At 44.4% G+C, this 26,494-nt stretch overlaps 1 protein-coding gene across 4 annotated transcripts in view; it reads left to right on the top strand.

Annotated features, from left to right (window-relative positions):
* Positions 1 to 26,494, top strand: part of Dscam (DS cell adhesion molecule) — a 583,662-nt gene that overhangs the window by 544,637 nt on the left and 12,531 nt on the right. For all 4 annotated transcript variants that reach the window (XM_006522886.3, NM_031174.4, XM_030248963.1 and 1 more), the window contains 4 exons: positions 3,653 to 3,768; positions 6,828 to 6,977; positions 15,988 to 16,185; positions 18,139 to 18,441. In XM_006522886.3, coding sequence (XP_006522949.1) covers positions 3,653 to 3,768; positions 6,828 to 6,977; positions 15,988 to 16,185; positions 18,139 to 18,441 — 767 coding nt within the window. The remainder of the gene's footprint in view (positions 1 to 3,652; positions 3,769 to 6,827; positions 6,978 to 15,987; positions 16,186 to 18,138; positions 18,442 to 26,494) is intronic.

Genomic DNA, 26,494 nt, shown 5'->3' with positions numbered 1-26,494 from the left:
TCTCTCTCTCTCTCTCACACACACACACACACACAGACCCTCACTGAAACACAGACATTCATAAATATACTCATTCATACACACTTATACACAGGCATGTATACATATACTCACACTCATACACAGACAGTCATATATGCACAAACACTTATACGCACGCACACATACAAACTTATGCACACACTCATGCATATGCATGAATACACACTCATAGATACAAAACCACACTCAGATACTCAAACACATATACTTGTACACACACACTCATAGACACAGATATACACTTATACATAGGCACATTCATACATGCTTACACACATTCATACACATGCAATCATACACACAGATACACACTCATATACACAGACACACACATACCCACTAATAGATACAGACACACATTTATATACACACTCATATAAGAAATTGAAGAATCATAGTGGTAACAAACTCACAGGATGACACAGGAAGACAGTGTCTTATAAAGTTCCCTCCACTTTCCCTGCCACTGCTGTTTTAATCAAACAGTGGCAAAACGTCGAATGGCTAGTCAGAGGTCATATTTTGATAGCTAACACATTCAGCTGAGTCCTGTGCTATGTAATCTTATATTGTCATTTTGCTTCCACATTTAAAAACATTTAGAGTCCTGTAGGTTGCAAATAGGTTTCTACTAATTACATTGTTTAACGTTTTCCTGTGACTATAATGACCAATGGTAATAGGTTTTGAGGATCATCCTTTGTATGTTAAACAATAGAAAACCCAAGCATGGCCATAAATATTAATATCATGAAACACCTTAGTTGGATCTTAGCCCTTTAGACCAGGAAGGTTATCAACCACGGCAAAGTCTTTGGGACTAAGGTTACTAAGTTTATAGCCTGTCACACAAGATAACATGACACATTTAATACTTATTGAGTACCTCCTCTGGCCACCTGCTGTTCTGGGGACTCGTAAGGACCAGAGCAGATGCGTCTATCCCTGTGGAGATGTGATTCCAGTGGGAGAGACAGATAATGAATAAGATAAGCCAATTACATATGTTTAATTGACTTGATTAAACATATGCTAGAGACGGTGCCAAGAAAACTAAATTAAGTAGAGAATGGGGCTAGGACAGGAGGTATTCCCCCGCAGGGCCAACCTGGCCTACTGAAAAGATGGTTGCTAAGCAGGCATCACAAGGACATTGCAGGGGGGCAGGGCAGGGGATCAGCTCTCTCCAAAGGGAACAGGAAGTACAGACAGGGGCCTCACTGGCAAGGGTCTGGGTCTCAAGGTTCACTGAGCCATTTGCTTGCCTTTCCACTGTGGGGCCTGGCATCATCTTCTCTGAAGATATGGGACTCTCCCTCTAGCCCTCACTTCCTCACTGTCCTTGTCACACAGTGTCATTGTCCCATGCCAGCAGAGTCTTCACAGCGGTTACTTAGCTTGTTTCCTATGTCCCTGAGACAGGGATCCTTCATTGTCAGTTGAGTGTAACCTGTTCCTGGTGCTCAGAGCCTGTCAGACCAGCTGCTTCCTCATAACTATTCTTAAGGTGAAGGAACCATTCCGGTTTCTATTTTTGGCACAAGGACATTCTTGAGTCCTCCATGGCTTCTGAACGGGTCTGTTGGATATTCACAGGATAGAGGCTGCCCGTGTGTTTCTGTGGAAAGTCAGAGGGTAGAAGCATATGGCAGCAGCACATCATCCCCCAGGGACCTCAACTGCCACTGTGTGAATTTCTGCACTGGTTCCCTTTCTTCTTCTTCTTCTTTTTTAACCATGAGTGCAATAGGAAGTGAAATAATTTGCAAGTGTATAGAGACCATGCGGGGGGGGGGGGGGGAACAGGCCAAAAGGGTTGAATGTGGGCTGCTCATAATTAGCATGATTGGGGTATATGTCCCAGTTACGAGTCTGTAGAGCAAGAAATGTGGTTGGAGATGAAGCACCCGGAGGAGCAGTGAACCTTCGGAATATAGCTTTGCTTGTGGGGTGCTTTGTTTACATTCGCAGGAAGAGAGGTGTCATAAAATATCCAGTTGTAACCTGGGCTTCCACAGGCAGCATACAGGGCTTTCTCAAATGGACATGGTGTTTGGATGAGTTCCATCAGCCACTTGGTTTAAGAGTAGGTGAGAAAGAGCTAAGGAGACAGAGGTCTTGGAGAGAAAAGCACTTTAAGTGCACCATGTAGACCTTGCTCTCCCTTGAACATAAGGAACAAATGGGACCAGGGAGATGGATCAGTGGTAAAGAGCCTGCCATACAAGTACTGGAACCAAAGTTCAAATCCCAAGCACCCATATAAAAAGTCAGGTGTACCTACCTGGGTCAGAGTCACTGGATACCTGCTGGGTAACTAGCCTAGCCTAGACAGGTAGCACTGGCTTCAACCAGACACTATCTCAAAAAATATAAGTTAAGGAGATATTGAGGAAAGACACCCAATGTTAACTCCACACACACACAGGCACAAGCATGATGGACAGACAGACACTAGAAGAGAGGGAAGGAAGAAGGAAGGAAGTAAAGTCAGGGAACCATCAGGTGAACCTGATTCTCGAAATCACCCTGAGAGATTTTGAAGATTCTGCCCCTGGACTTAGGCCTACCATAGACAGCTTCACTGAAGGATCCCAATGCCTTCCATTTGCAAGGGGGTGCTTCGGAAAACATTTTAACATCTAGCACATCTGTATGAAAGACTGAACCACCCCTAAGTGGATTGCTAATTAAGGCCTCTGTCGGCTGTTCAGCATGAAGGTTTAGCTCGGAGCTGTGATTACGCCAGGCAGATCTACCACCTACTTCCTCCATTACTTGAGAATTCACTCTCAGAGTAATTTTCTGGTACACAAATTTTGAGATAAAATTATTTTAGTGACTGAGTTTTTTTCTCTCTATTTCAAAATAGTGCTCAGCTAGGAAAATCAAAGTGATGTTGGAGATGCTAACAAGGCTATGGCTTGTCAGTAGAAGAAAAACAAAAGGATACCAGATATCAATAAAGATCTGTTAGTGAAGCCACCATCCAGTGCCCAGCTGTTCACAGGCTTCCTCCCCTGCTATCCTCACTATAGATAGATGATAGATAGATAGATAGATAGATAGATAGATAGATAGATAGATAGTCAGATGATAGATGGGTAGGTAGATGATAGGTAGGTAAATAAATGGATAGATAGACAAACAGATAGGCATATGATAGATGATAGATAGATAGATAGATAGATAGATAGATAGATAGATAGTCAGGTGAAAGATGGATAGATAGATAGATAGATAGATAGATAGATAGATAGATAGATAGAGATATATAATGTATAACTATATATTTCATTGTCTGAATGTCCCTTTTTAAGGTCATTCTCACCCTTACCCAAGAAATGGTAGCTTTCTCAAGACTGATCATTATTGATCCCACCTATTATAAGTGTATATATGTTCTGAATCTCCTTTGTCTACTGAAATTTAAACTTAATACAAATCTCTTGACTGAAGGAAAGGCATTTTCTGTCATGTACATTGCCCTTTTATCTCTTCAAGATGCTTTTGTAATTAAACAACAGACCAGGTTGATAAGAGAGTGATGTGCCTTTGTGACATCACGTTGAACTGGGTTGGCCTAACACATGCTCTCTTTTATTCTCAGCAAAAACACACGGACTTCAGATACCTTAAGCAAACAGCAGCAGACTTTGAGAATGCACATTGATATACCCAGGGCTCAGCTTTTGATTGAAGAGAGAGACACAATGGAGACCATAGGTAAGGTGCTCTGCTTACCTAAGGTTCCAGGGAGTGGCTGCTGTAGGATGAGAGACCACCATGTTTCATCCTCCTGACCTATGAGCATGGGAAGCTCTTGATGGGAATAGTTTGCATGCCTCATGAGTAGAGAAGCCAAGGGGAATAATAAGTGCCAGTCAATAGTCCCCCAACTCTGCTCACTTTGGGCCTTTCCTGGAGAAACTGCTGTCCCTCCAATGATGAAAACTTTACAGCACAGTGAGCTCCTCGGGCCCGCCTTGCAAAGCTTCATCTTAGAAGTCCTCTATGCTCTCCTTGCCAACCCTGACAAGGTCAGCCTTTATTAAATAAACCTTCAAGATTTGATTAAGACTTAAACAAATAAATACCGCCACGCAGGCTGTCTCCCTATTCCCAGCATCCCATAAAATCCCAAGCTGAGAGAAACAGCCAGATCTCCACCCCGCAAACCCCCACCCAAATTTCTCAGTCTTAAGGGAAGCCATGAAAAATGACAGGTACCGTGGCCTCTCCACCACAAACACAACATCTTGACCTGCTGCCGTCCTGTGATTGGTAACAACCATGGCAGCCCCTAGCATTTTTTGAGAGCTCTCTAAAGCCCATGGTCTCTTTTAGCACATTCCATGTTACTCACTTAACTGTCTATTGGATCACAGGAAAGAGACTGCTCTTCTATGAGATGTGGAAAGGTTTTCATAACTGGCCAAAGTCACCAGACAGGAGTGGACTCAGAATTTCTGGCTGACTTTCAGCTTTACCACCATCCCATCCATTTCTAGTGATGGGGCATTGCCACCTGCTATCATGAGCCTCTTAAATCCCGCGAGGCTTCAAGAACCATGAAAATCAAGACCAGCATCTTAGTAGACAGTCACTGGGACCTCCCCCTTTGCAAGCTGCATTTGCTTTGGGAGGTATCCCCCACCACTCACCAGATCAGCCCTTTCCCCATGGACTAGATACACTGCCTGCCTCCCAGTATGGCCCCTGAACACTCCTCCCAGGAAGGCTGCAAGAGGAGGTCAGGTGGAAGGAACAGTTCCTCCCTTCACCCTTCCCTTGTCCCACCATTTGGAAAGGTGTCTTGAGCTGATAACTCTAAAATGCCAAGGCCCAGTCTGCCCTTTGATTAGCAAAACTGTGACCAAGTCCAGTCGAGCCCTCAGTCACAGGACTCCCATTAATTCTTAGGCCCATGTCAAATAGGAATCCCTGCTTTCTCTTGAGTGCCATAGGGTATGATAGTTTTTCTCAATGCAAACCAAAGACCATGCTTTGCTTCTGGTTTTATGTTTTTGCTGCTGGGACTTAGGTAATACCTCTCTTACTGACCCCCAGAAATAGGGCATTAAAATTAAGTTAATCACCTTTGGCCATGCACTCTGCTAGGCCAACACCCTGTGTGTTGATTTGAGAATGCGGGGAGGCTAGGGAGCTTGGCAGGTCACAGTAGTTATGTAACAGTGAGGGGCACAGAGGACATTTGTAAGTATCCCTCCTCAGACCCTTCATAATCCTTCAAATGCCTGTTACAGCAGGATGGAGCCTGTCAGTGGTACATGGCTTCCATGAGCTCTTTGTTACTGGCTGAATACCAGACAGCCTGCCAGTCATCTCTGTATGTCACCATGACCCACAGCCAGAGACCCATCACAATCTGCCCGCCATCATCTGTCGCTGACCATCATTTGTCTCCTATAATTCCAAAAGAGTGGGTCGATGGCGTTTTCTAATTACTAGGAAACACTCCGGGCTTTGGTTATAAGGATCAAACATTAGACCACCATTTATTTCTGCCCAGAATGAATGGCTAAGCTCGCAATCAGCAAGGAGGCACTTCACATTTCCCAGGACAGGTTTATAACCCAGCCGTGAATCTCATCTTAAAAACATAACTACCTACCAGAATCCACAATGCAGCTGCTGCATTGTAGAGGACAAACCAACGTAGCTAGGGGGGTCCTCTGGTATCAGCTGTAATTGTGAGACTCCATATCTGTGCAAATCCCACTTTCTATGAGGGTTTGAATGACAGCTCCAGAGCCAAGCCTCCAAGCCCAGCTCTGGCAAGCTCATTTCAATACCAACCTGTGCCGTGCCACCCGCCGGGACACTCGCAGACAGCTTGGCAGCCTCCTCTCCACTTCTCTGCCAAGAAATTTGATTCTAACTTCAAGAGGCCTTTCCTCCCCTGCCAGAGCCTGAGCAACTGGGTTTTGTAAGGTTCTCTCTGTTCAGAGCCATTTTTGGGCACAGGAGCCTTGCTTGCTGTGTTGTTGATGAACATAGCATCAATAACCCCACCCCCCACCCCTCATCCCTTCCGGCATGCTGTAGCAGGTCCTGGCTGACTGATAATCAGAACATTAGCCTGACTCACAGTCTCTGAAAATGTACAGAAACTCCTTACTTCACAACCAAAGTCTCCCTTTGTGTCAAAGAACTCTAAAGGAAATGGGGAAGAGAATGACGGTCCTCAGATAGACAGTGGCACATGCGTCTCACACAGCTGTTCTCCTTGGGACCCCAAGGCCCTGGCTCTTGCCTTCCCAGCTTTCAGGAGCCCGTGCCCTGAGGGACTTACAAGAGAGAGATCCTTGAAGTCAGTCAAAACATGTACTCTTAAGTTTTTAGTGATTAAAGCTCAGACATAGGCTGGAGAAAGGAAAGGAACCACCAAGTTCCTCAGGAAAGTCCTTCTCCCCTTCTCCAAACACTGACCAAGGTCAATGTGACAGCCAACCTCAGTTGTGGGAACTGTAAGGTTTAGTTCTACAGAGTGTTCCAGCAGCTGAAAAGGTCTGTCCCACAGGGCAACCCTATCACTGGGGGCATTGACATTGTACAGTATGTCAGGCAAGCTTTGGACAAACACATAAACCCCAAAGTATGACAAGTGGTCAGCTACACCGAGTGACGTTGTTTTCACAAGAAGCCGAGCCTCTCTATCTGCGTGTGTGTGTGAGAGTGTGTGTGTGTGTGCCTCTTTAGACTGCCATTTGTTCTCACCTTTGTTAAACACACTTGGCTTTTCTGTGTGCCCCCTCTTGCAGATGACCGCTCCACAGTCCTGTTGACGGATGCTGACTTCGGGGAGGCAGCCAAACAGAAGTCACTGACAGTGACTCACACGGTGCATTACCAATCGGTGTCTCAGGCCACCGGGCCCCTCGTGGATGTCTCCGATGCTCGGCCAGGAACGAGTGAGTGTTCAGCAGCCCTTGGAATGTATGGCTGTTGTCAATGCTAACAATATCCGTGCCCCTCGAAAATAAAAGGTTGGGCTTTCTCAATCACACACCAATGCAATAGATGTGATGAACTTTCAGTTGGGATGTTGAAGCATCCTTTATTACTTGTTAGGTGTGTGTCAACTCAAACCAACACACCTTAGTCTTGGGTTACTGTAGAAATTGCTAGAAATTTCAGGTGAAGATAACCCTTTGAACTTTATACAACATGGGAAAGAGAAGGGTGATTAACTTGAATGTGTTGTGCAGTATTGCATTTGGGGGAGAGAAACAATCTCAACATGTGTTATCTACAGCAACCTTTCAATTAAAAAGTAGATGTCAGAGTCTTTGTTTCAGGCATTGGAAGATAGAGTTTCAGACCAATAGTCCAAGGTTGTGCACATGAAGTGCACACAGAAAGCTGCTGTAAACATGTCTGACCTCAAAGCTAGCATTCGTCTCCTAAACACACAGAGAAGAGTGGTGCTTCTGGCAGCTAAATCTAGAGATATTGTTCTGCTTAGTATTCATATTTGCATTGGTAATTGGTGGAAACTGATTACTGCAAAGAAGTTTCCTAATGTACATCTAGCTTATTAATTAGTCTTGTTTATTCATAATTGAAACTATTCATAAATCCCCTCAAAGGGTGAGAAATTAATGTCCCAATTGTCACTTTGGAAGCTTTGCCATCTCGCTTGTAAGTCTCTAATCACTCTCTCTGTAAAATACCACACTTTTAGAGACATATAATATCATGAAGAAACCCATGATGCATTGCTGGAAGCTGTGGCTTACGAATTCTAGCTTATGTCATGCAGTGAGCTTCATGGTATGACTGATCAGTTCCCAAACCAGGTTGTAACACTCAGGATAGCATTGAACAGAGCTAAGGACCACCTGAGACTGTGGCTTTCAACATGTTGAAGCCATGTTTGGTTTGTCCCTTGTGCAAAACTTGTCTCCTTCCTTCTGAGGATGTCAATATGTTCTGGAGACACAAATAGTAGGAACCACTAGTTCTCTGAGCTTGTGTCTACAAGCTAAGAGCCTTGTTACTAAAATGCTTCAAGGCCTTGACCACTCTTTGACTTTATCACTGTGAGCTGAGATCTGGCTCCAGCCTCTTCAGATTTCTAGGCTACATTTTTTTTTTCTCTTAAATCAAAAGACAGTTGACACATCTGGGAGATATGTCATTGCCTGCCTTGATCACAGCACATTGGTTCCATCTGTCAGGTAAAAAGCAACACAGAATGATGCTTTCCTTTGAATAGCCTTTGAGAGCAAAGGCACCATGCACAGTAGCTATCACAAATAGTTAATGCAGGAGCAGAAGCAATGACAGGAATGTACCAGAAACTTCCAGCAGCATGAAGAATATGCCATGGAATAATGGGGAGTGGTTTTGACGGCATTTAAAATATCAGAAATGAATTTGTACCACGTGCAGACACTGTAAACCAGGGACTCTAGCATGAGGCAGGGAGGAGTGTGCTCCATGCCTCATGGCTATGAAGTTGTTATGCATCACTGGGGAAATAGAATTCCTCCATTCAGCATTTAGAAATGTTTATTCAGGTTTCACTTTGCATATATGGCTCGTACTCAGTGTTGGGAATGCACTGCAAACAAAATGAGGAAAGACTGTATTTTTCATTTTAGTGGGAAGGCAGATATTACACACGGAGTATGGTTTCTTTCTCTGGAAATGATAGATAAAGAAAAGACAGAGTGAAGAGGCACAGAGCCAGGTCAATCAAGTACAGGGTACAGGGACGGTGCGAGGAGCCCCCTAGACCTGGGTTTTTTGGGAACTCTTTCATGGAGGAGGAGGTGGTACAAACCAAGGTCAGAGGGGAACCAAGGTCATCAGAGGGAGAGCTGGAGCTGGCTGTCAGGAGAGAGCAGGGAGGGAAAAACCCCAAGACTCTCCGGAGCACTGGAGTAGACACAGCCCTGGGGTGCTGGCGAGCTGCCGTGAAAGCAGTTAAGAGAGCAAGAGACAGAAACAGCTGTCCAAGCCATGCCATGTACGTGGGGTCCATCCTGATAGTCCTACCACGTTGTCCCAGGATCCAACCTGGCTGTCACCTGGAAACACTACAACTTGGGAGCATGCTTCTCTCCTTCACAGTGAATTTCATTAAACCACGCTGACAGACAGCAAAGCGATTCAAGCTTGGGCACTGCTCTCCAGGTCTCTCCTCCCACCCTAAGATGGAATTATTCAGAGTCATCCTGAAAACACTCTCTTGAGGATGTCTGCAATCTTTTAATTATCCCATTAACTATATTCTCAAGCCTAAACACGGTAGAGAACAGTAATATGCAAGTGTGTGCGTGCGCGCGTTTGTGTGTGTGTGTGTTATGTTTGTTTTTAATGAAGACACTGAGTGACTTAGCCCCACAGCACCTTCAAAGCTTGACCTTCAGGAATGTCCTGGAGCGCAGATCCTTGCTCGCTCTTGCTCCCTGGAGCTTGCCACCACCTCTAACTAGCTGTCACATCTATATTAACACACTCCTGTGGTCCGATGGCCTAAGCCCAGCTCATTAGAGCTTGTTATGTTTGCAGAGATACATTTGTGAAGCCAGCTCTATAGCCAAGAGTTCTGCCTCTGTGGGTGCAGCTGCACGCACATCAGAACTCCTCATAAAGATTCCACCTGTACCGAGCAGGGCTGAGGCTCCCTGATCACAGTTCCCTCAGACATGCCGTATAACAGAGTTCTATAGCATTTGCATTAAATTAGGTACTATTAGGAATCTGTTGTTTGAAGTGTGTGGGAGGACACACACAAGTTCTATGCAAACACCGTGTCATTGTGTCAAAGAGTCTTGAGCATCTGCAGGCTTTGGTACCCAAGGAAGTTCTGGGATCCAGTCCCAGTGAATGCCAACGTTTCTATGATCCAACTATATTCCCCATGGTCTCAACTACAAAAGGCATCATTTTTGCATCCTCTATGTTAGGATCATGTTGCTATTGCAGGAGTCTTTATTTATTACTAGAACATTGGAAGCTGCTGTCTGTATACAAACACGACTGCAACTCCAGAGTTTGTGTTCCCAAGTATTTTATTAGCTTGCCAGAGAGTTGCGCCAAATTCTTCTCTTGTGTGTGAGGAATGGAAACAATGTGCCATTCACTGCTCTCAGTATGTGAAGACACACACTTTAGCCATATCTTTTGCTCAGTTTCCTTCCTTCCTCTGTATGAATGACACTGATGTCTGTATGAATGACATTGAATCCCTTGAACCTGGGACTCTGTTCACACCCTGCTCCCAGCATATGACTTAGGCATGCACCCTGTAAAGATCAAGTGCTGATCAATTTCAGGGTGCTGGGATCAGAGTGATTGGGATAAGAGTAAATGGGTATTTAACTTACTCATGTAGGACTTGGAAACTCAATTCATTACCCCCTTTCTCATCCATCTCCAGAGATTTCTATAGGTTCAGCAGGTCTGTATGCCCTAACCTCCCAGAGAAAGTGCATTCTTTCCTCCCTTCTGATGGAAAGATGCCCACCCACAAGATCTTCTCCTGGGAAAAGTAGCAAGGTCTGCGAGTGTGATGACCTATGATTGATTTTTTTTAAGGGATTGGATATCATATATACCTGAAAGTTACTAATTCATCCATCCATTGATTGCTCACCCGTGTACAGAACATTTACCATGCATCCATTAAATACCATCTCTCCTTGATATCTATGGGTTCCTGAACCTCCAAGTTATGGCTGCCAAAGTACCTTGTATACAATGGCTCTCTTAGTTCACTTTCTATTGCTGTGATAAACATCACAATCCACATCAACTTGGGGAGGAAAAGAGTTATTCCTCCGGCTTACACACCCCAGGTTATAGTCCATCACTGAGGGAAATCAGGGCAGGAACTCAAACATAACAGGAACCTGGAGGCAGCAGTTGTTGCAGAGGACATGGAGGGATGCTGCTAACTGGGCTTGCTCGCTACAACTTACTTAGCCTGCTTTCATATACAACCCAGAACCACCTGCCCAGGGGCAGCGCTAACCACAATGGGCTGGGCCCTGGCACATCCGTCAAGAAAATGCCCCACAAACTTATCTACAAGTCAGTCTGATAGAGTCATTTTCCCAGTTGAGGTTCCTTCTTCCAAGGCAACTCTAGCTTGTGCTGTGCTAAGATCACAAACAGTTAACGAATACAGTGGTCCAGTGTTTCTACATAAGGTGTAGTCACCTTCACATATACTCTAAATAATGTACAGATTCCTTATAATGCCTTGCACACTATATGTACACTGTGTGCACACTGTGCACTGCCATATGTACACCCTGTGTACACTGTATGCACACTATATGTATACTGTATTACACTGTATGTAAAGTGTATACCATTTATGAATAGCTGCTATCTCATCACAGTTAGAGAATGATGACAAGACGTCACTACATGTTCTAGATGGACACATTTTGTTTTCTAGATACTTGTGGTCAATGGTTGGCCGAGTCCTTGGTTAGAGAACTGCCGGATATTGAGGGTCAAATAGTTAGCAAGTACTGCTACTGGCATCTGGTCCTCTCGCCACCCAGTGACACAGATTGTCAAGTTCACATGGAATTCAATCCTCAAACAGACGAGGGAGTCAAGGTCCCGAGGGGGAGGTGACTTGCTCAGTTCCCTCAACCTGATAGCAGAACGAACACCCCTAAGTCCCAGACAGCCACACGGCCTGCTAAGAATCTGTAAGCCCAGGAATCGTAGACCATGGGGCTCTGAGAAGAGCCCCCCTCACATGCCTTTCCCTCACATTAATATCTAGAAAGGCTGGTGCCATTTCTGCACTGAGGCTTTATAACTGTGAGAGCTACTGGAGCTAAGGTCTGCCCACAGGTCCTGGCTCCCTGCAAGATGTGAACATGGATCATAGATATACTTACTTCCCAGATGCCAAATCCCCAGCCCACAAGCTGCAATCTCCCAATGCAGAGGAACCCAGGGAAGGTAGCTGAGCCTCGGCCAGGAAAACTCAGGCCCTTACCATGCCCATCTCCTGCCCAGCCCTGCACCATTTCTGACTAGAGCAAATTCACAGCCCTCTACTATGCCACAGCAAGTGACTTGGTCATGTGGCTCTCAGCCTGGCCCTTGCCTGCCCATCCCTGGCCATCTTCACCCATCTGAGAAGTCTGGATTATGAATTGTCAAGGGGCATTCTTCTGTCAAACTGCATAAACCAAGATTTTAGCTCTCTCAATTAATCCATTGACTCTTCCCAATACACCTGGGATGTTTCCAGCAGGTTGAGGGTCTGCTGCTCAGGCACCATAGACTTTTATACCCTGGATTCTCTGACACATTCAGATCACCCAAAGCTAGAAGTGGCAGTGATGTCAGCAGTCTCAGAAATGAGGTACACAGGCCTACCCAAATGAGATCACAAAGCCAGAGTTACATAGCCTTTGAGTAATGAAACTAGACTTGAAAACCAGGTAACATGATTCGAAAGCCATACACTTCGCCACTTTGTGTGACCACTGAGAATAGATGTTACTACATAAAGGACATGTGGGAACTAAAGCAGGCTTATACAACACACAGGTCAATATACATGAATGTGTGTACAAATACATATATCATATACATATCATGAGTTCTCATATCTACTCCTTTTTTGTCCGTAGATTCAACTCCCCCATACACCACACCCTAACAATACAATATAATAACTGATTTCCTAGCATTTACATTATACTGACTTTTAATTCACATAGAAATGATTTTTAAAAAACACATAGGAAGATGTGAGTAGGTTATATCCAAATAATGATAAAAAGCTTAAAACATACATTGAATCCTTATTACTACAACCCTGAATATATACTCTGTCACCCAGAATGGTACGAGAGTGTGCAGGAAGAAAATAGCTCCTGTGGGCAGGGTGATCCCATGATCCAATGCACCATAAACCCTGGATAAACGTTTGCTACTTAAGTAGGGAAATGATTGACTGTTATGCATGGGAAGGCCACTGAGGTCTCCGTGCATAGCTGAGGCCTCATCTCTGAGACCTGAGGACGGATAGCAGATGATTAAAGGAAGACTAATCCAGTGAGCATACAACACATGACATGCTTTGTAACCAACCTGTTACCCACACAATCCTCTCTGATCCTGAATTTGGGATAATTAAAATAATTTGATTCAATGGGCAGAAAACTTAATGCAGAATTAGACCCAGAGTTGAAAGGTCAGGAGTTATTTATACCCCTGTCCTCTAACTCATTGGCTGCTTGGCAAGCATGCTGCTTAATCACTAAGTTGTATTTATATTAGAGGCTTGGGAGGTTGGCAAAGAATCTTCCATGCAGGGGCAGAAAAATCCCTAGATAAGCAAAGTTACCATCGAGCAAAATCCAAGTATTTATATCGCTGTTGGAAGCGACCACATCAAGTTCAATTCAGATACAAAATAAGGGTTGCTAAAACCTGGTTATTTTTTTTTTTTTTTAAAGTGTGTCAGATATCCTTGCCTTCCCACATCCTGACACGATTCTAACCCTGGGACACCTGCGTAGCACAGAGCAGAACTGTGGCCTGCGGCTCAGAAAACTGGTACCATGACCTATATTTTCAACATTTATCAGGCCACTGCTAGCTCTGTCCTCATCCAGGGGGACTTGGGATAATGAATAGAATTAACTTGAAAAGAGTTGCAGCTCTGAATAGAAATTTTCCAAATAGGGAGGTCTCGGTGGGGAAGGAAGACCTGAACTCCACACTGAGAAACGAGCTTTCTAAGGCACGGAACCCGGGTGAGAAACTTGGAGACTTGAGAAGAGAGTTAGGGACTTTGAGTCTGCCCTAGCCCGGGCATCTATTCCGAGAGAGCACCCAAAATCCTCAACAAGTGTGGCTGCAATTTGAAACCCAAGGAATAAAAAATGAGATTCCTCAAAACTTACATAAGGGGCTGGGTAATTTTCTAGAAAAGACTCATTAGCATTTAAATAACAAGCTGTACTATTTAAGCTCCACTTATCAAGTCAATAGTGCCTGGAAGACATTTAGACTCCTACCCATGACACTGTTTTTCTCTCTGTGGAGGACCTCTCTGGAATGTTCCTCTTCCCTGGGAAAACTCGCAATTATCATTCACACCTTGTTGTGCACAGGGCTCCAACACTTTGGCATAGCTCGTTTGCATTCACATCAAAGACAGAAACTATCTTCTAATAAGGCCGCCTTCTATGGAATTTTTGCAAGAGATGAAATGTGCCCTTAAAAAAAAAAATCAATGTAGCCAAAAGCATGCAGCAGCACTGGGTCTTTTGATGACCCAGAGAATCTTAAAAATATTGATTTGGCCATCTTCTTTATGTTCCTCTCCTAAATCCTAGAATGATAGATTAGTTCAAAGACCAATAACTAGAAATCTGCAAAGGGGAAAATCTTCCACTTGCAAAGAAAGGCTTTTCCCTGATGCCCCGTGTCAGCATTTCATGTTCCAGTGGCAATTATGGACAAGCCACGGTCCTGTGCACACCCAACTACAGACCCAGACAGCCAGGATCAGGCCACATCTGGTCAAGTAAGACACAGTGCCTGAGCAGACGGGCAGAAGAGCTGTGTCATGCCTAAACTGCCATTGTTCATCCGTGAAGCGACTCCAGGCTAAGTACCAATCCCAACAATTACTGTGAGCCAGCCGTATAGACAGCTCTAAAGACAGACCCTTGCATCTACTCTGAAGAGACATCCGAGTTCACAGAAGTATGCAATTGGGCATAAGCAGCCATATCCAAAGTTGGGTCTCAGTTTGTTCCTTTGAAATAGCTGCACCAGTGCTGATCACAAAGTGGCCAGACTATGCCATTCTAAAAAGCAGAAAATTCAGAAGTAGAAAAGTCCCTTCCAGGACCCTGAACTACTTTCATTTGGAGTCCCAGAAAAATCACTCTAAGGAACAGAACACCTCCCCTGGTCCATGGAATTTCAGGAAAGGTAATACTCTGGCCTGCTCCAGGGCCCAACACACGTTGCTACTAATATGTCCCTTTTCTTAGTTCACCAGTGTTGAGCTAAGACCACACTACCCTATTCACCTGTTGACCTGAGTTCCAGACTTAAAGAAGATACAAGGCTCTGGCAGTAGCCCACATACACGTAGACCTTGACATTTTTCATAGACAGTTGACACATGCTATCCAGATATCATTTAGCTATTTGTTGTTCATATTAAATAGTCCATCCAAGTCTTCATCAAAGTTCCCATGATACTCATCAAGAGACATACTGTCACATGCTGAGAGGATGTTGGGACAGAAAAAAAAATGTGTTATTTTTGTCTCCAGGGGCTTCAGCTTAAATAACTGGATGGAAAGTACTGACTGAACTTAGAAGTAAACTTGAAACAAGGCTTCAACAGCCTTTGGCCATCCTGTACTCAGACACAATTCTTGGTTCTCCCTGCAGGGGGCAACCTCCTCCTGTATCTCTCTCTTCATAAGTCCAACAGTCTTATAGCATAGGGACCCACCCTATCCCCCCTGTGACCTCCTCATGACTGATTATGTATGCAATGACTGTTTTTTTTTCCAAATGAGATCATGTTCTATGATCCTGGAGTCAAGATGAGGGATATAACATGAGGTGGAGTGGGGAGCAGCGAGTAGATCAGTCTGCACCAGGGTAAATGAACCTCAGAAAGGAAATCTTGTTCAAACACATTTGGTCAAGTTTCCTTGTCTTATGGGAGGTATTGATATTTAAAAAGTTTGAATGGATGTTTTGGCCATTGTTAATGGCCACAAACAATGTTCTGATCTGAAGCTTCCAAACACAAACGGGGTATTCTTATGCTTATGGGATTTTTTAAAAATACTTAACTATCTGGCAAACTTAGTAAGTAGGTCATGAGGGAGATGACAGCTGCTTGCTCTGCTTGACCCCTGAAGACAGATACACAATACCCCTTATTTGTTGCAGATCCCACCACCAGGAGGAATGCAAAGGCTGGACCCACAGCGAGAAACCGGTACGCCAGCCAGTGGACGCTCAACAGACCCCATCCTACCATCTCTGCACACACCCTCACCACAGACTGGAGACTGCCTACACCCAGGGCTACAGGATCCGTGGACAAGGAGAGCGACAGCTACAGCGTCAGCCCATCACAAGACACAGGTGGGCAGTGCATGCTCCCTTCTTGGTCATAGCAGGGCTTCCCAGGCTCCGTGAGGAGGGAAGCCTGTGAAACCTCCTGCCTAACTTCTCTCATGAAGGTCACTTTCAAATGACAACCGTTTCTCTGAGAGTTCCCAGGCCAAGTGTTCGGCCTTCCCTGTGTGCAAGGCCTTACTGAGTTCTGCAGGATTGAGCAGAAATGCATCTCTCTCTTTTGCAGGTGTCTTGAATCTCCCACCCATTCTGCTCTCTCTCCCTGTAGTTCCTACCCAACAGAGAGAAAGAAGCACTCATACATCTCACCCACACAATGGCAGTAATTGCCGATTGTGCTCTGAGGGCGTCTGACCCACTCCCACCTCCAGGACTAAGAGCCTGAACTTCACATCCTTCCACAACAAGGTCACAGCACCCCTATAAGGAACACAGGCTGATCCTTCTGGCAATTAATCAGGTTGATTATAAGATAAACAAGCCACCAGGCTGCTGGTGTCAACCACTGAGGCTTCACTTCTGCGCATGACCTCCTCTAAGCTCTGAAAAGCTATATCTGAATCTAGTAGCTACAGAAAAATTTAATGCTCATTTTTTTTTCCTCTTCACAACACACTTCAAAAACAGGGCTCCAAAGGTGGCATGTCACTGTGGGGATTTATTTTTAATGTCCGTTATTTCTCTTAGAAGGTTCTCAGAGGTGACTTCAAAACTTTTCTGTAGATTTGAAACACAGAGACAACTTTGACTGAGGTGACATGGCCTTGTTGTAAGGCCTGTTTGCACTGGGTTTTGTCCTATTTTCTCGTTCCCATCAAGATTGGTAACAGCAAAGGATGAAACCTGGAGATCAGGGACTGTTCTGCCTTGTGAAAAAGTCAGTCTTCACTCTGTGTGTGTGTGTGTGGCGTATGTGTGATGTGTATGTGGTGTGTGTGTGTAAGTGTGTGATGTGTATGTATATGTGTGTGCATGGTGTGTGTATATATGTATGGTGTGTGTGGTATATGTGTAAGTGTGTGTGTGTGTGGTGTGTGTATGTGTGTGTGGTATTTATAAATGTATGAGGTATGTGTATATTATGTGGTGTATGTGTGGTGTGTGGGGTGTGCGTGTGTGTGTATGTGTGTGATGTATGTATGTATTGTGTGGTGTGTGTATGTATGTGTGGTGTGGGAGAGCACACACACATGTGGGCACTTGAACACATCCATTCATATGTACACACAAAGGCCAGAATTTGACATTGTCTTCTTCAATCACCCACATCTTACTTTTTGAGATAGGGCCTCTCACGGGCCCTGGAACTCACTAATTCAGCTAAACTGGTACCAGAAAGCCCCAGGGATTGATTCTCCTGTCCCTTCTATACCAGTTTTTAGTATGGTGCAGGAGCTCAAACACAGGTCCTCACGCTTGCATGACAGACACTTTACTGACTGGGCCATCTCTCCAACTTGTCATCTTCTAAGGATCATCACATCTTCCTTCCCAAGTTGACACCCATGGAGCTGAACTTCAAAGCTTGGATATTGATGCCAGTTACAGAGCCTCTGCAGTGCAGATGTGTCTGTCGGTTGGAGCAGAAAAGGGTGCTGCAGCATTGCCACTGCCTCCCAAGTGTCTCTGCCAAAACCCAAATTGTTTGAGGGAAAGGCTTTGCTTATTTATAAAAGTACACAGGGCTGAGACGTCTGACTGCAGCAACTGGTTTGATGTGAAGTCCCTGAACTTTGTTGATGAATCTGGCCTCAGAGTGGCCAAAGCAGAAAGCCTCCGCTAGATACAATGTATCTGCAGATTACAACCACAAGCCAGGAAAGGTCATCCATCCAGTTGGTCTAGATACAATGTATCTATAGATTACAAACACAAGCCGGGAAAGGTCATCCATCCAGTTGGTCCAAACATAGGTTACCAACTCATCCCTGCCTCTCTTTTCTCTCTCCCATGATACAGACCGAGCAAGAAGCAGCATGGTCTCCACAGAAAGTGCCTCCTCTACCTACGAAGAACTGGCCAGGGCCTATGAACACGCCAAGATGGAAGAGCAGCTGAGGCATGCCAAGTTCACCATCACAGAGTGCTTCATATCCGATACGTCCTCCGAGCAGTTGACGGCAGGGACAAATGAGTACACGGACAGTCTGACCTCCAGTACCCCTTCAGAATCGGGGATCTGCAGATTCACTGCATCTCCCCCCAAACCTCAGGATGGAGGACGAGTGGTGAACATGGCGGTTCCAAAGGCCCATCGGCCAGGTGAGGATCATTGCTTAGAGCATCTATCTATTGTGGGTGACACTCAGTTTTCACACTGGGTGGGTGTTCCGCTTACTGACTAATTACTGTGGAACAAATCACTGTAACAATTATTTGCCAAAAACAGTAGCAGTCATTTATTTTATTCATGAATCTGAGATCTGGTCAGAGTCTAGTGAGAAAAGCAAGCAATAACTATGGGATCCACTTCTAAAAAAAAAAAAAATGGCTAACTCAACTACCAAGTCTCTGCCAGCCATATCTCCCATGTAACTCTTTCCAGAAAGTGGCCTGAGCATCTTCCTAACATGGTGGGTTAATTCTAAGTACAAGCATTCTAAAGGACAGTGGAAACAGTCATGTCATTAAGGTTGGTGGGAAACTGAGTTAGTCAATTTATCATCACTATAATGAATCTTCATAGATGGGGTACTTTATTACAAAAGGAAGCTTATTCAGCTCATAGTTATGGAGGTCTGATGGCATGGTGCTAACATCAATTACTCTACAGTGAGGCCCTCATCATTAATGGCATTTGGAGGGAGGGGTATACATGTACAAAAAGGCCACACAGTGAGACAAGAACTTACTGTATGTGAAAAGACTTAAAAATAGGTAGTTCTTAAGATAACTGATACAGAACCGCCTGAAGCCTGGTCAAGGGTAGTATCCCATGGCCTACCACTTCTTACCATCCCACCACCTCCCAGCATTTGCACTCTGAAGACCAAGCTTCCAGCACAGTGGTCCTTGAATACACACTCAGCCATCCTCAACCCTAGCACTGACATCAACAATGGTGTGGTGTCCAGACAGAGCCCAGGAACTCAGAGTTAAAAGAAAGACATCTTTCTCTGCTTGATGAGAAGAGTCAGTGGTCAAGAGCTGTGTTTTAAAGACTGTTTCACTGGGGAGACTTTGAAAAGGGAGGGGTTCTTAGCAGCAGTCAGTACTAGGAACCTCCTTTACCAAGGTATTCATTGAAGATGACAGAAACTGGAAAATGCAGGTCAAGGACTAACGCCACTTCAGCTTGACCTCATGTGGATACGCCGGGCTTCTGAGTGAGACCTAAGACTTTATGCTTGATGAGAGAGGATAGACAAAGCACATGAGTCAAAGGTCTAGTCTTTCAAAGTGCTAACATGTCCAAGGATTTCATGGTCTAAGCTAAAAGAAAAAGTCCAGGAACATCCACCCACCCAACCACAGACACAGAGAGGGCTCTGGTTGGGCCTTGTGTTCAGAAAAATGAAAAGTTTTCTGTAGAAACTTAGTTATTACATGTTGGCTGTTGTATTAACAAACCACGCTCAGCACAACTGAAGCAAAGCTTCAAACTGAATCCACCAGGCCAGTGGACTGCTCACCTAAGGAAACACCTTTTTTGTTTTTGTTTTTCCCATCTGTAAGGGCTGCCCCATACCCATTCCTTCATGGAACAGCCAAAGATACACATTCAGCATGTCACCATTTATCTGAGCCACAGCACTGGCACTATTTAAATATATATATATATATATACCTCCCTCTTTAAATTATGATCACTGTGTTGGGTCTTATGGCATAAGGCAAAACTCAAATAAGGCCCTAATAAATGCATGAAAAATATGTAAAATGAGAATTACCTATCTGGCAAGCAATCTCTCAGATGGACTCAAAAGTTGTGGCAGACGCAGTAAAGAGTCCTAATTTCATTTTCACTGTCTGCCTCTGCAGGGGAGAGTGCAGGCCGTTACTCCTGCATGTTTTCATTCATGTGTTTTGCTGCTGTTCATAGCATTTATTTAAAAGGCAAATGAAGATAAGATGTGATAATGGCTTTTGGACCTTGCTCATCCTAGAAGTGACGAGAACAGCAGGAGAAGACATGAGCCACTGGGCACCTCCTGGCAACTGTAGTTGGGCATGATACCGTATCATTGCTCTGGAGTTGTCCATGAGCATACTGCCAAATGCAGAGAAGCAGGGAGGAGAGAGAGTGTTCTGGGGTACCAGCAGACTTCCAGATAGTTGTTAGAATCCCCGGAGTGTAGACCCCTCTCCCCCGCCTTCCTTTCTTGGTGGCCATTAAAGTCCTGAAAGCACCCACTCCATCTCCACAGCCTGTCTACTCTCTGCTCTCATATAAGAGACCATTACACTACTTCTCCTTCGGGTGTGATTTAGGCCATAGAAAGTGCTTCCAGGTAGGATGAGTGCCCTATTTTTGCAAGCGTTCAAATCATGAAAGGCCTGACCTTTCTTTCTGATGGCATGCCGTCTGTATGGTTAGGTTAAGAATCTCTTTTATTTAAAGTTTATACTTTGTTTGTGACATTGTTACCTTAGGGCATCCCAGACATCGCCACAAAGTGGCTATCATCTTAATGCATTATTTAAAGTGAAGTGATTTTTATAACTTTAGATATGAATAATTTCTTGAGTCAATGTGAGTTCTGATGTACACAAACTTTGTTTTGTCTAAGCCACAGGGCTGGATTATTATTGGATTTTTAATATGCTTTATAGAGAGATTTCATCCTCTGGGAACCTTTCTGTTGTTCCTTCTTAATCCTTCAGGGGGTTCTGCATTAGTTATCTCAAGAACTATCTGTTATTAATATACTATGGTATGAGGTGCAGAACTGGTTCTGCGGGACCCCAGGTCCAGCAGGAGAACAGGTCTGAAGGTGTAGGACAGGCAGATCAAATACAGAACAGAGGATTTCCTGATGGAATTATAGTGTATCACCAGGGTGATGGTAAGGCCAGAGTAACCTTTCAGATTTGGGTCAGAAAAATGAGGGCTATAAGGTCAGGCAGAAGTGACATCAGTCAGCCCTAAATGCATCAAGTGTGTGCATAATGTCCAAGCAAATGAACACGAGTCTGTCACAGTTCTGGTACTAGAATCTGGCCGTAAAAACCCGCATCCCACTATCTTCTCTATCTTAATATCATGCCTTGAAAATGATACACTGAGGGGCAGCTGTGATGGGGATGCGTCAAGATGGCTACATACATGTCAAGTGGAAGACGTGCAAAGCAGAAGGCTGCCTGCTGTTCTAACCCCCTTCTTTGACCAGTACTTTTAACTAACCCACTTTTTTCCTGTTCCCCCTCTGAGTTCTGGATGAGGAATATTATTTTCTGCTTCTTAGCACAGCCTGTTCTTCTCCATCACCTCTTCATTTTATCACCTTATCTTTTTACTTTGCCTGTCTTCAGTACCAATGATCATGATTCCAAACTTTCAAACTCCCTACAAATGGGCATCAAGTTATATACATGAACTTGTCTAGGTTATGGCTCCAAGAAAGGAAGAGTCGGGTCTTAGATACTAATAGGCACCCCTAGGCAGTGTTCAAGAATTAATTTTAAATGAATTAACAGTGTTAGAATCAACACAGAGTACTATGTCTATGCATAGTGCATAGATGTTATTGAATATGTCTTCTTTAGTCAGTGTTGTATTCATAACAAGATTGAGCGATTGGCTAATATTTTAATTACTAGAAGTGATTAGTCAGATATATTCAAATACAAAAGGACATTCGAGTTTATGCCAACATGCTTTTAAGGAAAAAAAAAAAGACATATTTTCCCCTCTTGCCCTTGACAAATCCAAACAAATCACTTCCAGGTAGAGGATAACCCACATACATACAAGTCAGAGTCTAGCTTTACATTTTAATAATAATGCCTGACTTGAATTCCTAAGATACGTATATTTTATTACTAGGACGTGCTTGCTTTCTTCAGTCAGGGCTAGCTGATCACATCTTTCAAAAGGCAAAGAGGTTCAAACTCTGTATTCCTAGGATAAATTGCTGGAATGTTTCAAGGACCTGTCTCCTTGATTATAGAGCCCCTTCTTAGTTTTGTGGATACCCTGAACCATTTTCTGTTGCTCTTTGGCCAAGCCTTCTCACTTATCTGTGATGTTCGGCCGGTACGCCTGAGCCATGACACAGCAGGGCTTGACACATCAGCTCACCGCCCATGCTCCCTTCATACCTGGCCCAGCAGCCTCAGGGAAAGCAAGGACCCTAAGGTATCGGCACCTGCACTCTATAGGCTCCAAATCCACCCATTCCAGTCTCCACTGATGGTGTCTCTGAGGTCCCAGCTGGTCCATGGCTCACCCATTCAATAGCTGCTATCTAGAGCTTCCACCAAATAACCAGCTATTGGATGCAGTTGTTGGATTATGATTTAGTATTCCTTCATCTCATTTTGTTATCCTCTCCTAAATGTATGAGTTTCAGTCATGAGAGAGGATGAAGAGCAGTGTGTGTGTGTGTGTGTGTGTGTGTGTGTGTGTGTGTGTGTGTGTGTAAGCACCACCTCCCTGGGAGACCCCTAACTCTTCCTTTGCAGCTTGGCTTAAGAGTTTAATGATTTTTTTTAATTTTTAGGGCCTGTACATTGTAATACAATTACTAGAATGAGCTTTTCCCCTTCTGTCCCTGTGGATAACTTATTGGGTTTCTTCTGAATGACTTGGGAGCTGAGAATATGGTACGAGACAGACTCAGAAAGATCCTTATAAGAAGCTATAATGATGCAACTGCATGAGCTAACACCAAAGCTTTAGGACATGCTAAGTGCTTGCATGGGTTACATGTCTAGCAGTGGGTATCTTGGAAAAGATGGTCAAAGAAGTCTCACAGAGGCAATGAGATGTAAATTATTTGGGAGAAGGAGCATAGAGAAGACCCTGTGTGGCCATGATCCAAAAGCAGACAAAAGAGAGAAAATAAAGGTTGGAGGGAGCTTGGTGTTTACAGTGTGAGTCAAGAGATCCATCTGACCCATCAAACACAGACATCCCCATGCCCCACAGGGATGACAGTTTAGGAGCCAGGCCAGGAGACTGCACCTCTGCACGGCTCTTTTGTCCACTCTGCAGTTTATATAGAGCAGTGTGCTCATCTCTGCTCCTTCCTAGAAACCAGATCTCCCTGACTGGTAGTTGCAGCTTGGCTTCTTATAGATTTCCCTAGGATTCTAGTCTGTTCTCAGGGATGGTCCCTCAGTGCACTCATTACGGAAAGACTTCTTCTCAATGGTTCTATTCTTAGAATTCCAAGTCTGTGACCTAATTTGCTTTCTATTGTGATAAAAAAAACCCATGGCCAAAAGATACTTGGGGAAGAAAAGGTTTATTTGGTGTACAGATCCCAATCTAGTGAGGGAAGTCAGGCCAGGAATTCAGTCGGGAGCAGAAGCAAGCTCCACTGAGAACCATTGCGCGCTCTCTCTCTCTCTCTCTCTCTCTCTCTCTCTCTCTCTCTCTCTCTCTCTCACCCCATCACTGCTTAGCTTGCTCGCCTGCTTTTACCATCCAGGACCATCTGCCCATGGGAGACACTGCCCTCAGCAGGCTGGGCCCTCCCACCCAATTACTAATCAGAACAGTACCACAGACAAATGCCTGCAGACTAGTCTGGTGGAAGCACGTCCTCCAGTCCCTCCCCTCAGGTTACTCTAGTTTGTGTCAAGGTGATAGAAAACTAGCCTGACAACCCATTTCCTTGAGACAAAAGTTGAGTATTTATATTCCTGAGTTTTCAGCAGCCACCCCCTCTACTCTCCCCCTCTGTCCCTGCTTTCCAGAGAAGCCTTCTGTCCATGAGGCTCTAACATAGCTAAGTGCTCTGCAAAGTATACGTAGCCATTCCTGTGGCTTGGGCTATTAGTCATTCTCCCCTTCTACAGAAGTATTCTTGGATATGACTGCATTTTCTTTGGCTTCTGAGGCCCAGTGGGCAGCTTGATGCTTTCTTGGCTGATTTGCTGGGGTTAGGTTCTAATTGTTGAAGAGCTGAAAGCTCTATCAGTCTCTCGGGAGGTGTTAAGTCTCAAAACCTTGCCCTGATGCAAACTCACTGCAAACCCCATCAGAATACATATATGTAGGCCACTACCACTGACTGAATCTCTTTAATATAGAAAGATGTTATCACCCCAACCCATGAAAGTATTAATATATTTAATTAATACCTCCCACAATCCCATTGGTTTATCTGAATAATATGTCATAATAGAGGCTGCAGAGAAGGGGTCCTGAAAATACTACAGATAAATCTTTTAAAAATATCTAAGAAATTGGACAAAACCCAACTGTGAAGACAGGCATGCCTGTGCACATACACACACACACACACACTCAGCATCATGAAAGTCTACAGAATATTCTGTAGAGACAAGAATGGAGAATACTGTCTTTTAACATGGTTCCATGTGGCTTCTACCAATTTCATATTCTAATGCATCCCAGATCCCCAACAGGGAAAAAAAAAAAAACAAGACATAATTTCAAGAAATGTAACAGCTAATACTTTCTATGGCTCTCTACCTCTCTAGAGATAGAAGTGGGCAAGACACTGAAGAATCAACCCCTCATCTTCCCCACCAGCTTCACCTCTGCTTTCCATTCTCCAACTCTTGGCCCCTGATACCCTGGGTTAGTTCTGCCTTAACTCAGCTCCTGCTGTGGGGTGGACCTAAGTCTGTCATTTTGTTTGCTGTGGTTGGGAGCTGAGACTGTTAACCTGCTTTGTAACACTGAGCAAGTACAAGCCCCTAGCCCAGGCTACCAGTGTGTGCTTCCTGAGAGGGCCTCTTGGGAGAGGTAGGTCTGTCTTAAAATCTCACATCCCTTCCCAGTGTTCCCAGTAAGAAATCCAGTACCCTCATCCAAATAAGAGTTTCTGATCCCAATATGATATAAACTACTTTACTACTGAAGACTATCGAACTGTGACCAAGTCAAAGTCCTACCCCACACCTCAGTGTAGTTTGTAAAATCCATCAGCACATAGGAAGATCACAATATCAATGTACTCTTAAAAATGCATGAAGACTCCAAACCGCAAGCCAAGAACAGTAACCGAGCCCAAACGCTGGGCCCTCTGATATTAATGTCACATTATTTATTTAGTGTTTTTCCTCATCGCTGTTTGGGAGCGAAGACTCGTTTACAGAGAGATCGGTTTACAAGGGTTTTTATTACCGTGGTGTGGCATTAATATTAAACTAAGAACGTGTTAGATCCCGTCTGCCCGAGCTGAGGGCAGAGTCCACAGTGGCCTTCCATCACAAGCTCCTTAGCTATAATGTTACAAGGCTCATCTCCATGATCATCACTGAAACTGTTAGGTCTACATGCCCTCTGCTGCTTAGTTCTGCATCAATATCCAACTGCCTCCAAGCACAGACATCAAAACCTTGTTAGAAATTGATGAAAGGTGCCTTTTATGACTCCCAGGAGGCAATTTGTGTCCCTGAGAACTGTGGTACACTTAGCTTTTCCACGAATTTGGGACAGTGTTTATGTAGCTTCCTGGATCCTGGATAACAAGGTATTGAAGAAGAAAAAGGAAAGTCAGCTTCAGAGTACAGTATGTCCGTGATGCCCAGTCCTGAAAGTGCATGAATTTATTTCTTCCACAAGACACGCTAGCCCTACAATTTCCAGAGCAGATATACTTTACCCATGTTATAGGTGAGACAGCTTAGTACATATGACTCTGTCAGGCTGAAAGCCTGAAGACATTTCATTGCCCCTGCCCTGGACTATGGTGCTCCAGCAGGGTAAATGCCCCTGTATGGGGTGGGGGGGGGGGGAGTCCCAGAGCTGTTTGGAAGCAGAGGAGAGATGAGTGTGAACTTGCAAACGCTGACCCTTCCAGTTCACTCAGCAACCACCTCACCAGAGTCACTGGGACAAAAACACCTGGGTTTTGGCTCTGACCACTGTATGACTCACCCATCTTCCCATGGTCTTCCAGGAAGGTCAAGTTCCCATGGGCTGGTACACTGTAAACAGTAGCATCCTACACAGGTTGAGTTCAGTATGTTCCATGTAGAACCAGAAGGTAAGAAGGGCCTGCTTACAATTTTGTGAACTTTCACCATTTACACTGATAGCTCCTAACAGCAGTGACATCAATACTTGAGGCAGGGTGGCTATCTGTGGTGCTGCGGGTCCTGATAACCTGCCACTCTTTGGCCCATAGATGCTAGTAGCTTTCCTCCCTGGCCCCTCCCCCATAATAATAATGTC

This window comes from Mus musculus, chromosome 16 (assembly GCF_000001635.26).
Source record: "Mus musculus strain C57BL/6J chromosome 16, GRCm38.p6 C57BL/6J".
NCBI lineage: Eukaryota > Metazoa > Chordata > Mammalia > Rodentia > Muridae > Mus > Mus musculus.
Note: the sequence above shows the minus strand (reverse complement) of the source record. Positions and strands in the feature narration are given on the sequence as shown.